The sequence below is a fragment of the Alligator mississippiensis genome, chromosome 4 (genome assembly GCF_030867095.1).
Source record: "Alligator mississippiensis isolate rAllMis1 chromosome 4, rAllMis1, whole genome shotgun sequence".
NCBI classification, from domain to species: domain Eukaryota; kingdom Metazoa; phylum Chordata; order Crocodylia; family Alligatoridae; genus Alligator; species Alligator mississippiensis.
In genome coordinates this window covers 193,101,018-193,114,973 of record NC_081827.1, presented here as the reverse complement: position 1 = coordinate 193,114,973, position 13,956 = coordinate 193,101,018, and the positions used below count along the sequence as shown (strand labels likewise).

At 36.4% G+C, this 13,956-nt stretch overlaps 1 protein-coding gene across 2 annotated transcripts in view; it reads right to left on the bottom strand.

Moving 5' to 3' along the window:
* Positions 1-224: 224 nt before the first annotated feature.
* The window catches only part of PGAP1 (post-GPI attachment to proteins inositol deacylase 1), a 58,221-nt gene continuing 44,489 nt past the window's right edge, over positions 225-13,956 (bottom strand). For both annotated transcript variants that reach the window (XM_014594387.3, XM_019492335.2), the window contains 5 exons: positions 13,341-13,476; positions 12,348-12,398; positions 11,059-11,282; positions 9,997-10,101; positions 225-8,488 (listed from right to left, as the gene is read on the bottom strand). In XM_014594387.3, coding sequence (XP_014449873.1) covers positions 8,350-8,488; positions 9,997-10,101; positions 11,059-11,282; positions 12,348-12,398; positions 13,341-13,476 — 655 coding nt within the window. In that variant the 3' untranslated portion in view covers positions 225-8,349. The remainder of the gene's footprint in view (positions 8,489-9,996; positions 10,102-11,058; positions 11,283-12,347; positions 12,399-13,340; positions 13,477-13,956) is intronic.

Here is a 13,956-nt window from a genome sequence, read left to right as displayed (position 1 = left end):
ATTAATCTATATTGATGTCTGGACAATAAATTAAAAAGGTGAACTGCAGAGAAAAATTATTGGGCTTCAATGGTTTTTAGGGTTCGGTGGGAAACATCAAGGATTCAAATGATTGGTTGGTTGTTTTTAAGTTCACCCCCACCCAAAAGAGGTTGTTTTTATATCAGAAATTCAGTAATTAGAAATGCTATTTACAATTCTGAAAAATGTTATTTAAAGTCTAGGAATGTTAATTTTTTTATTTATTTTTTAAGAGATCTCCAAGTAAATCCAACAACAAAACTTAGAAAAGCCAGTTTACTTTCCTGAAAAACTTTACAAAGTGTCAAGCTACAACAAAAACAGGCATTTCAGGTCCTCTTACTTATCAAAAGAGGCAAAAAAGGAATATGTATAAAACTTCTTTGCAGTTATATATCATATTTCTGAAGAAAACTGTTGACATATTAAACTACAAAGGATATATCTATATCCTTTGTAGATTATATGTAAAAAAATTCTTCATAAATATGATTCACTATTTAATATTATACCTTTTTCCTTGCTTTCCTTTTAAGAAACACCCAGATATTAACTATTCACTATTTAAAAAACAATGCTTTCTGTAATTGCTAGAGCTTTAAGGTTTCCAGAGGGGCATGGGGAAAGGAAAGGAACTGAACCTTCTTAAAAAAACCCACACAAGTATTACATGTAATCAAAATTGGGATGGCCGGGGGGGGTGTCACCCCCCCCCCCCAAATGTACACTTACTTAAAGGCTAAAACTCAATTTTTTTTATCATCTCTTTTTCTTTTTTTGTCATAATAGCAAGATTTGAGAATACAGCATCAATTAAAATTCTGAATTTCCTGATTTTGGTTGGCCAAACCCAAAACTCATTAAATAAGTCTAGCACAGTTAAAAAGTAATGGAGGCTTCTGAGAAGGCTACAGCTACAGTAAGAAAGCTTTCAGAAATTAACTTATTCTTGCCCCAACCAAATTGCAGCGTGATCCCTATTTAACAAAAAAATCTTTGGACAATTTGAAATGGACTTTCACAATGGCATCTAAGGCTACAGAAGTATAAATGCTACAATTGCAGTGTTAATTTAATGATTTAAGGCACAGTGTTTTGCCCCACCAAACAGTTCAAAAATCACAGTGAGGAAGTATTAAGTCCTTTTCAATTTTGATCTGGCAGCACTTTGATTACGTCATGTAGAGTGCTGTAAAATGTTACAGTTAACTACTGACGTCTCATATATTGTTCTCCAAGCTGCACAATTAATGGAACAATATTAAAGTCAGTTTTTTTCCATTCAAATAAATGTGTAACATTAAAAAAATTAAGCATAATGTTTCATGCATTTTTTCAGATTTACAATAACTATAAATATAAAATGTTCTCCCAGTTTTTTGGGAAAAGGAAAAGAAACCTTTGCTGGTATCTCAATGACCACACAACGCTTCAATACCTTGACAATCCAAGGGACAGATGTTAAAGACATTGAACACATCTGTCAGTGTTTCTCCCCGTAAGCATGACATTTAACAGTATTTGGACACTTATGCCCAGATGGAATAATACTGGAAATCCTTACTTATAAGCCACCCTTACAGCTATGGTCCTAAACCTGCAAAAGCTCTACCCAACGTAGGTCCTATGAGATGCTTGCAAAATCAGAATATGTAGTAGGATTGCTTCTAATTAAGGATTATGTACATCAGAGCTGAATCAGAGCCTAAGTCTCAAACCAAATTAAAAAGGGTTAAGTAATGCAGTTCCTACTCAAGCTTCAGTTCTCTGAAGTACTTAAGCAAATAACTAAGTTAGGTCTGTGCTTAAGCATCTTACAGAATTCTGTCTGGCCTGATTAAAGGCTGCAGGATTGTCCCTCAAATCATTTAAAACTGATTTAAAAACAGAAGTAGCATTTTTTTTTTTAACCACGGTAGGAATTCATACATTAAGTTATAGTGAATAATTTAAATAAAAACTTTGACTGCACTCTGTCATAAGTAAATGTATCAAACCAAGTATTAAAATTGTAAAAGGTTTTCAAATAAACTTATAGATTCTAAATACTTGTTTATTATGAATGCTTGAAGTTCCAGTTTAAAAAAAAGTAGAAAAATGATTTTACTTTAACCCAGTGCGGAGTTGTTACATGTTGTTCATTGGCACAAATATCCAGAGGTATATAACAGTTGCATGTAGCTTTGGTGGCAAAAGTGCATGTTTTCCTAACATAATGAACATTTTAAAACAGTTTACAAGACGGTGCTAAGTGTTATAAAAACTAGCTCAGTTATTTTCCAAAAAAGGATGTAAAAAGTCTAACACTAAAACTGAACATGTCTTAACACTTGACATGAAATACAAAATAAATCTCAAGATTTTAGGCTGTTTTATAGTTAGCAATTTATAACAGCAGCAGCATTGTATAAACTCCCTAAAAAAAAAGCACAGAGCAGTTTTATTACACTGCAGAATCTGATAACTATGAATACTGGAGTCCAGATGCACATCAACTTATTAAAAAAAGTGATCATCATGACAAGTTGTTTATAAATGCTTACAGCCATAAATTATATTGTATCAAAGTGTAGACAGCAGATACAGCAGATTTTAATTTAGCTTATCACCTGACTTTTCATGTGTTTTTATTACCAGACACTCTAAAAATTAGAGTTTTTGTCAAGAACCAAGCCAAGGAAAGCAGCAGTTTTCTTTTGTTGTTAATTATTTTCATCAAACAAATTTAGTTATATTTGCTCATCTATAACCAAGCAGTTAATTTACATTTTGCTTTGTTCCGTGCCATTGCTTCATGTACACAGCAGTCCCCATTTCTTCTACTATATGCTATAAATAGAATATACTTGTTTTTACTTTATTTCTAAGCCTTATTTTATTGTACTTTTCACTTTTAAATGTGCAGTAGCTTGCTACATGTATCAGCTCACTAAAAACAAAAACTGAACTGTGCTGAATGTTAAACCTGACAAACTAAATAAATTCCAGCTACCTCTATTTTTTTTTAAACAAAAGTCTATTTTGAGAAGTTCAGACACACAACTTACAAGAGCCCAGTCATAGAGCAAAACTGAAGATACTCCTTTTGGATACTATTCCTTTAGGTTATGGAGATGCCCCTATTTGACAACTTGCAGATAAAGTCAATATAAATTCTTTTCAATTAACAAAGATGATGTGTGTGTAGCTATTATTAGAGCAATGTGACAAGACAGTGACAAAAAGACAAAGAGAGAACCTCCCCCAACACACAGATGCGCAAACAAACATATGCTTGAACACACTGACCAGAAAGATTATAAACACCAGGTTAAGAACACCCGGGGAAAAAACCCTAGGAAAATCCTGACTTAACTAAAAATATACACTTAAAGCAACTGCTATTTGAGTGTTCCTGTCCTGTTTTTATTCTCTTTCTGAAAGCTTAAAACAACATCTAATGAACATCTGTATTATGTGTCATGCTCCTATCTAAACTTGGTAGACATCCACTTGGAAATGTGTAAGCAGAACATGTTACAACATCAATACTCTCCCTGCAGCTTTTATCCTCTTCAGAGACAGAAAAACAGGGAAGTTAATGGATGGCATGATACATGAGTGATACTAATGTAAAGGGGTAACAGTCCCAATCCATGTAATCTGCACTACAGGACACTATTTTCAGGTAGATGGCTAATTCTTCGGCCCTATTTCTCTTCATGTCAATGCCCATCCTAATCTTGAGTGAGAGTTCCTGTAATACATCACAAGTTACCTTGCTTTTCGAACTACTTTCACATCCTCCTAGTGGAAATGTGAATATATTCTAAATTAGAAACAAACTGGATCTATTGAAAAAAATTAAAATATTTCACACAATACATGCCAAGAATTGTTTTACAAACTTTGAAATAAAATATATAAATAAAGTGTATTGTAACTATGTATACTATTCCTTACAGAGTCAATTCAGAGTCTGAAAGTAGGTACACCTGTATTTCTAATGGTTTCAGGATAAAATGATGTATAATGACAAAAAAAACCCAACAGTAAATACAGGGCCTCTCAAAAAGCAGCAGTTTTTTTCCAAAAAAGAAAGAAACACAAATGTAATCAGGTACTTAATTAAAAGATGTATTCTTTGTACTGACCACCACACTGTCTTTTTTAGTAACAAAAGACAAACTTTATTAAATATTATATTAATAGAAGCAAATTTATATAAATATTGTAACAGCATCAAACTTGCACAATTGCAGGTGTGGAAGGATGGATGTGCCAACAAAAAATGTCTCATTATTGAAAATAACTCATTGGAAAATTATTTTATGCATAAAGCTTTTTTTAAAAGTGCCCAGGCAATGGCTTTGGATTCGTTTTTAGGTGTTCAACTTGACATATCTTAAAGGGGCATGTTTTTTGGAGACTTGGTATCTGAAAGATCAAATAAATCCATGTATGAAATTTCAAGCTGCATGTTGAAATACTTAATGTGGGATCCAGAGAAAAACTGCAAGTAAGTTCTCAGGTTACAAATCACTCACAATAAGAAACTAAGGGCATGTCCCAAAAATGAGGGAATGTAGCTGCCTTAAAGAGGCCCTGAGCATATGTTCAAAGCTAGTCTTACGTAGTCTTGTTTGGGCATGTTTGTTGGCACATACTCAGAGCCACTTCAAGATGGTTACATTGCCTTACTTCTGGGATTTGGAGTGTAGAGAGAGTGGGATTGAGTGGGCAGGGTACATTTCAAGTAGCAGTGTAGACAAGCCCTAATAATAACCCATTTTATTTAGCTGATTGAAAAGAAGGTTAAAAGACTATTTAGTCATAGTCTATAAGCCATAGATTCACCACTCAGAGTAAAGGGTTCTTACGTAAGACACAGTAACTACAGGTGGAAGTTGAAATGAGTAAAATTCAAACTGGAAATAATTTTTTTTTTTTTTTTAAATGATAGAAGTTGCCACTAGACCATCAAAGGATGTGGTAAATTCTCCTTGACTGGGGTCTTAAAATTATTCACAGGATATCTTTTTAAAATATATAGTCTAATTTCTTCTCTACCCCTCCACCAGGCTTTTAAATTTAATTTAGAGGCAGGAATTACTATGGGAATTTCTATGGCCTGTGACAGGAAGAATGTCATACTCCGTGACCATAATGAACCTTCCTGTCTTTTTAATTGTAAAAAAGTTATATCAAACAAAATAAGCTGTCTTAGACTGAGCTATGGCAGTGTTTTTCAGAGTCTGCTGACACAATCATGAAAATGGCAAACTGTTGTAAAGTTTAAATAAATATCCTGAACTCAGTTTATGCACAGGAGCAATTTTCTTACAATTACTTTGAATAGCAATTCATTTCACCAGTGCCCCATTGAAGTCATAGCAGTAGGTGTAAAGAAATCAATGGATCTTCCATGGCTAGTAGGAAACTACTCAGTTTAACTAAGGATGGCAAAAGTCAAACTCAAACAACATAATAAGTGGCAATGAAACTCAAAGTAATGCAATACAATAAATGGCTATGAAAACTTGTGTACACAAAGAAATAAATCTTCCTCAGGAAAAAAAAAAATACACCCTGCAGATTTCTTGGAAAGTCACTTAGCTAAAATTAGTCCAGCCAACTCTACCGATTCCACTGTTCTCTCTCACCCAAGATATACAATTAACCCACAATAAAAATAACTGCTATTCTATTCCTTTCCATCTGAATAGCAGTTCTAGAAAAAAGAGACTGCAGAACCCTGCTACAAGTATATGTACATACAGCTGCTTGTAGCTAGATGTTATATTTAATGTAATTTTGTTCAGAGGACTTTCTGATTTATAAACACAATGCACAGTTTAGTATGTAAACATTTTGATAAGAAAACTAGCACATAGATTAAAAAGATACTGAACCAGTGTACCATTAACTAGCATTTTTTTTTTTAAAGATTTATACTTAAAGCAGTCTTTATGATACATGGGTAAGGTGAACAGCTAGTGTATTTGTGAGCTGAAAAAATAGCAAGGTGCTGCAAAATATTATGTCACAAATTCCTTCAGGATTGGAAAGTTGCTGTTGAAACCTGTATGAGTCTTTCCAGTCAGTTCAACTGAATTGTGTTCTAAAAACAAGCTGGAATTAAATGGAGGCACTTCAGGTAAGAACAATTCCATACAATAGAAAAAATGGGCTTGGCTCTCCTGCTGCATGGAGCATATGCTGTAAATTAACTGAATGCAAGTAGATCTGTCAGGAATACCAAAGAGAGAGAGAGAGAGAACACAAAAATCAAGCAATTGTTCCCTCTCTGCTTAGAATCAACCCATCAGATTTACAAGGGCAATAGATCATTTTAATCAGTAAAACAGTGTTTTTTTTCCTTTGAAAACATGGTAACCAAAGTGAGGGATTTCCACACATCACAGATATCTATTTTTGATCATTTTATTGGTTGTTACCTAGATGCTATGATACCAGGATGCTAATTTCTAGAGCTAATTAGTATGATCAAATAAGTCCCACTATTATTAAGAACTTGTCTCCATGAGGAAGTTAATGTATAGTAAGGCAGGGTACAAACTGACAACAATCAAACTATTTCACACTTGTTGTTTGCATTGACACTTATGACCAGATCCTATTTCACCTATTAGATTCCTAAATCCATTTAGGCACCTAAATACAATCCTGGTCCCCTCTGCTCAAGTCCCTGAAAAAAAGTTAACAAAGGCTGGGTTTTCCTCTTGCTTGCTCCTTTTTGACACTTAGGCCCCTGCCACATGTTTAAATTAAAGCTGGATACAAAACAGCTCTAGAGTTGTTACCCATTTTCAAGCACTAACTTTGTAGCTGTTTGGCTCTTTTTATAGCTGGAAACATTTTTATTCTAATATAAGAGCCTAAGTCTGCCTGTCTGTCTGTAATGTTTTATTCACACTCTGATGGACTGAAAAACATCCAGAGCACAAAGAAGCATTTTGACAGAAGGCAGCCCACCGCCATGATGGTGGGGACACGGGATGGAGCGGTGGCCGGCAAGGAAGAGGCCAGTTTTGCCCCCTGCCCTGCTCCCTGCAGGTAACGCATGCTGGGGGAGCAGGTCCAGACCCCAAACAGCAGGACAGAAGGGGGAGCAGGGTGAGGCTCTGTCCCCACCTGCTTCCCCCCCAACCATTCTTGACAGGCAATTGGTTAGTGGCATGATAACTACTTTGCACATGTGGTCAGTCTAAATTTACTGCACAATTAACCAGTCAATTGTGTAATATATGTAATGTGTGGCAGGGGCCTTAAGCTTAAGGCTAAGATGATGGTATGTTTCAAAAGTAAGCATATTAACATTTTTTCAGGGACTCCAGAAGAGTAGGACAATGCTTGGAGGCCAAGGTCTCCTTACACACCTAATAAGTGGAACAGGATCTGGCCTTTACTGTACAAAGTATGAGGTAGATTCCTCCACTCAAAGTAATGGAAGTGACCCTGTCCACACAGGACATTAGTGCAGAATTGCTAGGGTCCTGTACATTTACATGCTGCCTTACTGCCCACTAACTTTCCTGTGTAGATAAATCTTCAGAGAACTTCAGAACTGGACCATTTCTGGAGGAGATTGGTAATGTTTCATAACAACATTACACAGAAATGTTCATGAATCTGCTGGTATCCTTCCTGAATAGAAAGCTATGTAATTTACCACTCTCACAAAAGGTGAAGTTTATAGGCCACCAATACTTTCAGTGATCTCACAAATGTGCAACAAACATAGATAGAACATTTGATTTGTTAGAAACAGGTCTGTAGAAGCAATACATTCTGTTCTTACAGACAAGAAAAGGTAAATTGTGTAGCTTGTTAATGTAGCATAAAATGTGTAAATGTATTCTTGGCTATGTTGTTTTTTGTGATACTCACAGTGCACTTGAAATTTGTTTGTGAATTTTACTCACCACATTTTGCAACTCAAAAAGATGCAAATCCAATGCATATATGTAATAGGGCATTCTGAGAAAAAACATGTTTCAACATAAAATCAAGTGAAATTAAATATCAAAATTCCTGCAGTGTAAATAACGAATATTGGGTCTACTGAAACTTAGAACATTTAAAAGTATTTATGTACTAAAAAAAGATTTATGTGCACAGATGCAGGGCAATTCTTCCATCAATTTTCCTGGTTAGTGGACCACCACAACAAGCTTTCTAACTGATCTCACAAAACTTCAAACTTGCAAAAAGCATTCGTATTTCTGTCATTTTCTCTCAATTATGTTGATTAGAGATTTCAACTTCCACCGTTTCCAAATCTCAACTTCTGGCCTTTTTTCCTTATTTCATTTGGTAAACTGAAAATTACACAAGGCAACATAAAACATGTAGAAGGAGAGAAAAAATAACAAAGTATGGTACTCTGTATAAGTGCATTGGTCCAAAGGCCACCACAGCAACAGACAAAGGAAGTGGAAATTGCGCAGCAATCTTCAACAGTTTACTGTGATAAAAAGAGATCAACAGTTTGATGCTAGTTATAACCAAGTCATACAGCAGGAGAAACATATGCAAATACACTGTTGCACTTGTTCTAGAGAGTAACAAAGATTCCAATATTTTGGATCTTTCAATTAAAACAATAGCTTGAAGGGACACAAAGTGCTTATCTAAGAACAAGAAACTATCTTTTTAACTTTCATTCTGTATAATTGTGTTTTTGCAACTACTTCAAAGCCACTTTCACATGTGTATGATTTTTATAGTTGGGAAAATAAATGTTCTGTAATAATTTCACACCCACATTTAATGTTGTACAGCACCTGACGTAAGTGGCACTAGTTGGCAGCTTTAGCATTGGAAGCAAAGGTACAAATGGGCGAGGAAACACTAATGTTTCTTCACAAAACTCATTGTCCTGCACCTGCTCTACTGGCAGACAAAAAATAATCAGGGCACCTCTACACATGCGGGGAGTCTGCTCAAATATGTAAATTGACATGGGCTGGCTGGCAGCCTTGTGAATCAGTGTGCATCAGCTCTGAGAAAATGGTGGTGAGCTTTGAACTAAAACACGTTCAATGTGCTTTAGTTCAAAGCGAACCATCGCCATTTTTCAGTGCTGACACATGCTGTGCCGCTGATACACTTACTTCCAATGCAATGCCAGGTACTTCTAATTAGTGCAGCTTGCTAATTAAAAGTGACCAGTGCTGCATCAGTAGCACATACAAAAATGCTATTGTGCTCTCAACTGAAACTATTCATGAGGTGCAAAGGTCAAGCTGAATATTTCACATGCTGTTTTGTTCAACAAAGTAAGCTATTTCAGTTTGAACACCATTTATTATTCATGAATACTGTTTTTCATGAACCTTTTTTTTTTTTAATTAATTTTTGTCTACACAGAACATTTTTCCAGCCAGAGCATTGTCATTTTGGAATGTGAGGACACTCGCTCTGAGCAGCTTTTTTCAGCTTAGTTTAAATAGCTTCCAAAATAAATATAAATTTGGCATAAATAACACTATAAAAAGGTACCCTTACATTGGAAAAAGTGTCCAAAACAGTCAGAGCAGTATAAACAAGTAAGGAGATATGAATTCATACCATAATTTATACTATTTTTAAAGTTTTCCCATGAAGACAAGTCATAACATTCCCAAAGAACTGTTAAGAATAAATGAATTGTGATGGGAAAATAAGATCTTGATCTGACAGATTGCTTAGGTGTCATTTCAAAGCTACTGATATCCTGCTTGGCAAACACAAGTCATCTGTTAGATTTAATAAGATGCAGCGGACTTGTGTGAATTTTTAAAAGGTATCCACTCATTTCAAGGTTTAACCATAAAAGTGCTATGAATATTAATGAGAGCTGAACAGAAACTTTTACACATTGCAAACAAAATTTAGAATGGAAGTGGAAGAGTAATCAAAAGCAAAGAAAAATAAAAAAGCTTGACAACAGATGAAGAGCCTATACGAAAATTAGAAATAAAGCTATGGTACCTTGATTTTACTTTAGTAGTACTTGAATTCATGAGAATTCCCAAAGCGGGTACAAGGATAATAGCCATAGGTCTACAAGGATCAGGATCAAGTCTAATATTGTACCTGCAAAAGAAGTGAATGGGGCAAATGGTAACATTACTTTCACTCTCTTTAACCACTCACGTAGAAGTTAAACAGTCAAAAGGACAATGTGGCAACATACAAACAGTTAATCACATGTGAATAAAAAAACCCATGTAGAATTATCCTCTACATAAGCAACAATAGGCTAGGGCCACAAACAAACAATAATTTCTAGTGATGGAAATTTTCCACAGCTAGATATGAACCCAGGAGTGGGAACAGAACAAGCATTCAGTCTGCAAAAGTCTCTTTTTGCCCTGCTCCTTGAGCCTTCCCAAGACTAGGCTGATCCTAGTCTGGGGAAAGTATGGCCTACCCCAGGTCTCCTGTTCCCAGGGGAACTGGACTTGTGTGGCAAAGGCCTGCTGTCCGCTTCTCGCACTGAAATTCATGGAGACTCTGATATATGAAGCAGACAGGGGCCTCAAGGCACTGCTCTCTCTGATCAACTCCTAGTGCCTGGGAGCCAAACAAATGGGGCAGTACCAAAGGCTCCTGACTTCTTCTCACTCTGGGGGCTCTGGAGTGAAAAGCGGGAAGGGGGCAGTGCTGCTCTGGGTGCTTGACTCTCAGTGCCCAGGAGTCAAGCACAGGGAACAGTTAAAAAAAGCGTCCTGCCTGCTTCTGACATCAGGGACTCCAGTGTTTGAGGAGCCAGCAGGAAGCAGCTGTTCCTTCTCTTCCCTCTCCAATCTAGGGTGACCATGGTCTCTGAAAGGCACTGGAGCCTTTGCCCATGGCTCCACTCCTCGTTGTCCCTGGTGATTGGATACCTAGTACTATAAAATTATTAATTTAGAGCCTTTAGGTTCTGTCATAGACCAAATCATTAATACTCAAAGAACCTTTGCAAATTTGAAACAGTAGTCATTTGGGAGTTAGGTACTAAGCAATCTATAATACTAATTATTTTTTGTAGGCAATTTAAAAGGTTACCTGAGATTTTTTACCCAATAAATTAAAGATGGAAAACTGAGCAGCATGATCCATGTGAGTAAAATGATAACTGTAACATGCATATTAAAACTGTTTACAACTTCATCAGCAGCTGCACTAGTGGCGAGTGACTTTGCTGCTTCTCCACTTCGGTCTACCGAATGGCAGTTCTTTATCAATTCTTTATTAGCATTATTTGAAGTTTCTTTTGAGTGTTTTGGAGCCTGCAAAAAAGCATGAATTGTTAGGAGAAGGAAGATAGAACAAATCTTAGCATAATAGCAATGTGCTATTTTTTATTCCAGAAAATAAAAAACTGCAATTTATTCAGAATCAGCCCAAAATTTAAAGACCCCAGAATGGTGGCTCTCTAATAAGCCACAAAGAGAGAAGCTCAAGAAACTGAACCTAATTTAACCATTGATCCTCCTTTTAAGAGAGTGGCTGTATGAGTCCAGGGAAGAAGGATGCAAAGTAAAGGCATTCAGAAATGGCCTAAAGGTGGGGAGCAGAAAGGGAGAGCAGAAATGGAATTCCTGGAGAAACCAGAATACAGGGGACAGAAAAGAAAGTGGGTGAAAGATAGTAATACATGGAAAAAGGAGGAAGACCATGCAAGCTGGAATAGGGGATATGCAGCAGGAGTGAAACAAAGGTTCAAAAATGAGAGAAAAGGAAATTTAGCAAGATATTTCCCAAGTAGCAAAGGATGTTTATCATCGATTACATAATGATACAAAAGAAAAATTATTCTGATACTTTCTAAGTGCTTAATAGTGCCTGAGATTCATATTCATATCAACAATATAAAAACCCAAAGGTATTGCCTTAGTGATCTCAGGACTACAATAGTATTAATACAGACGATAATGAAACAGATTGCTCAAGGGTCTCTACTCTTTCCTCTTTTACACTGACAAACCAGATCAGTCACCAACAGAACTGAGAGCTCTAGACCAGGGGTCAGCAACCTATAGCCTGCAGGCCAGATCCAGCCCATGAAGAGAATGAGTCCAGTCCACAACAGCTCAGGGAATCAGCAGCATGCCTGTCAGAGCAGCAGAGGAGGCTCCCCCAGGGTTCTACAGCCTGCCTTGTTCTGTATTCCCTCCACATTTGGGAGGGGAAGGTAGGATTTGCAGTAGGGGCTGGGTAACAAGCAGCAGCCTGCAGCAGCAAATGGGCTTCTGAACCTTGTTCTAGACTGTTCTTATCACCACACCACCTTCAAGGCTTATTTCCATGGAGTTTAGAACTGCCGAAGTAGGACAACTGCCAAATGGACTTACCGCATTAAGAACTCTTTGCTCTGCTCTTACATTCACATGTAGTTTAATAACCTATGAAAAGACAGACACATTTACTTTTATATTTGTTCTACACACTAAACCTATAATGTAGTCTTTGGCTCCAAGCTCTCTCCCCATTTTTTATTTCCTGGGAGCATAGCTTCACTAAGGCCTGTAATGCCAACAATGTCCCCAGGCACTCCCTTAAGGAAAGCTTCCAAAATAGAGAAAGAGCTGCATTAGCCCTTCTTTTCCATTTAGTTGGATAGTGTAGAGGGAAATTTTGCATATTCCTGGCCTCTTGTTTATCTTAAATTTTGTTTATTTAATTCCCCTCCTCTTTCCTAAGAATCCCTTAAAAACATATTCAAAAGATGTCTCCACTTCCAGAGATTCTCTGGAAGGTGTACATGTGATGGGGCTTCTTGCCTGCTTCTCACTCTGGGGACTCCTGGACACACAGGGCCTTCATGCGGATGGCACTGACCTCTTTTGGGCCACAGGGAATCCACAGAGTTTGGAGACTCCACAGCCACTCAATCCACTATGTGGGTGTGCGCATTGTCCCCTCTTCTTCACCCATGAAAAATTTGGGGAAAATTCTATGTCGGGATTTTTACAGAATTTCCACATCAAGATCCTCTTTCCTATTAGAATTCCAACGAGGGGGTTTAAGAGGCCCTTGGACTTTATAATGAAGGTTATTCAAAGCTTGAAATATTTAGAATTACATGACTCACCATATTAGATAGCTGTGCAAATGACAATGGTATGAGGCCAAAGTGTATAACTCATTCAAGAAATATTATCAGATAAATAAAAGTAAAAAGCATTGGTTTGTAAAGTACATCAGTTAAGTTGGGATTTTACAAAATAAAAGTTATTTAATGTTTATTCAAATATCTTTAAAATCCCAGAAAAAGCAAATTTGTCTATAGTTTTCCTAAATACTTTGAAACTGACACTGGATCAAATTGTTTATTGTTTGAATACCTTGAACAAGTAGTGAAGATAAATAATTAATATAGCAAATGCCCCACAGGTGGTCCAGCTAATGAAAACCAGAAGAATGGTCACACATGATCTTTTGGGTGTGACCAACCTGCTGTCTTTAGGAAGCCCAGAGGGTCTAGAATGACAAAATTACTGTTAGTCTACTGCAACAGAAAGCAAAATCAGATTGTACTTTATGAATGGCTTAAAAAAAAAAAATTATGTAGTGAGTTAGGCTGTGCTTTTTCTTTACATTCCTAGAAATTAATAATTAAATTTAGAATAATATTAAATCAGTCACGTCACACAGGCAAACTGCTGGACTGAACTGCTCTTTAGCAGTCAGTTTTTCCCCCCTTATCTCATACCTCCATCTGTTCAAGAATGTCAGACAAATTAAATTCACAATCTTTTAAATGTCATAATTGATAATACAAGTAATAAATACCATGTTTACTCAAATACAAGACAAGGTTTTTTCACCTAGTTGGCATGGAAAAAAAATCACGTACAAGGAAATCTCACTAAATACATTGTCTGTCATTAGCAGCCAAAAGCAGCATGTGCTCAGTAACAGAAACCACCTACAAAGCTGATTGAACTCAGCCAATACTGA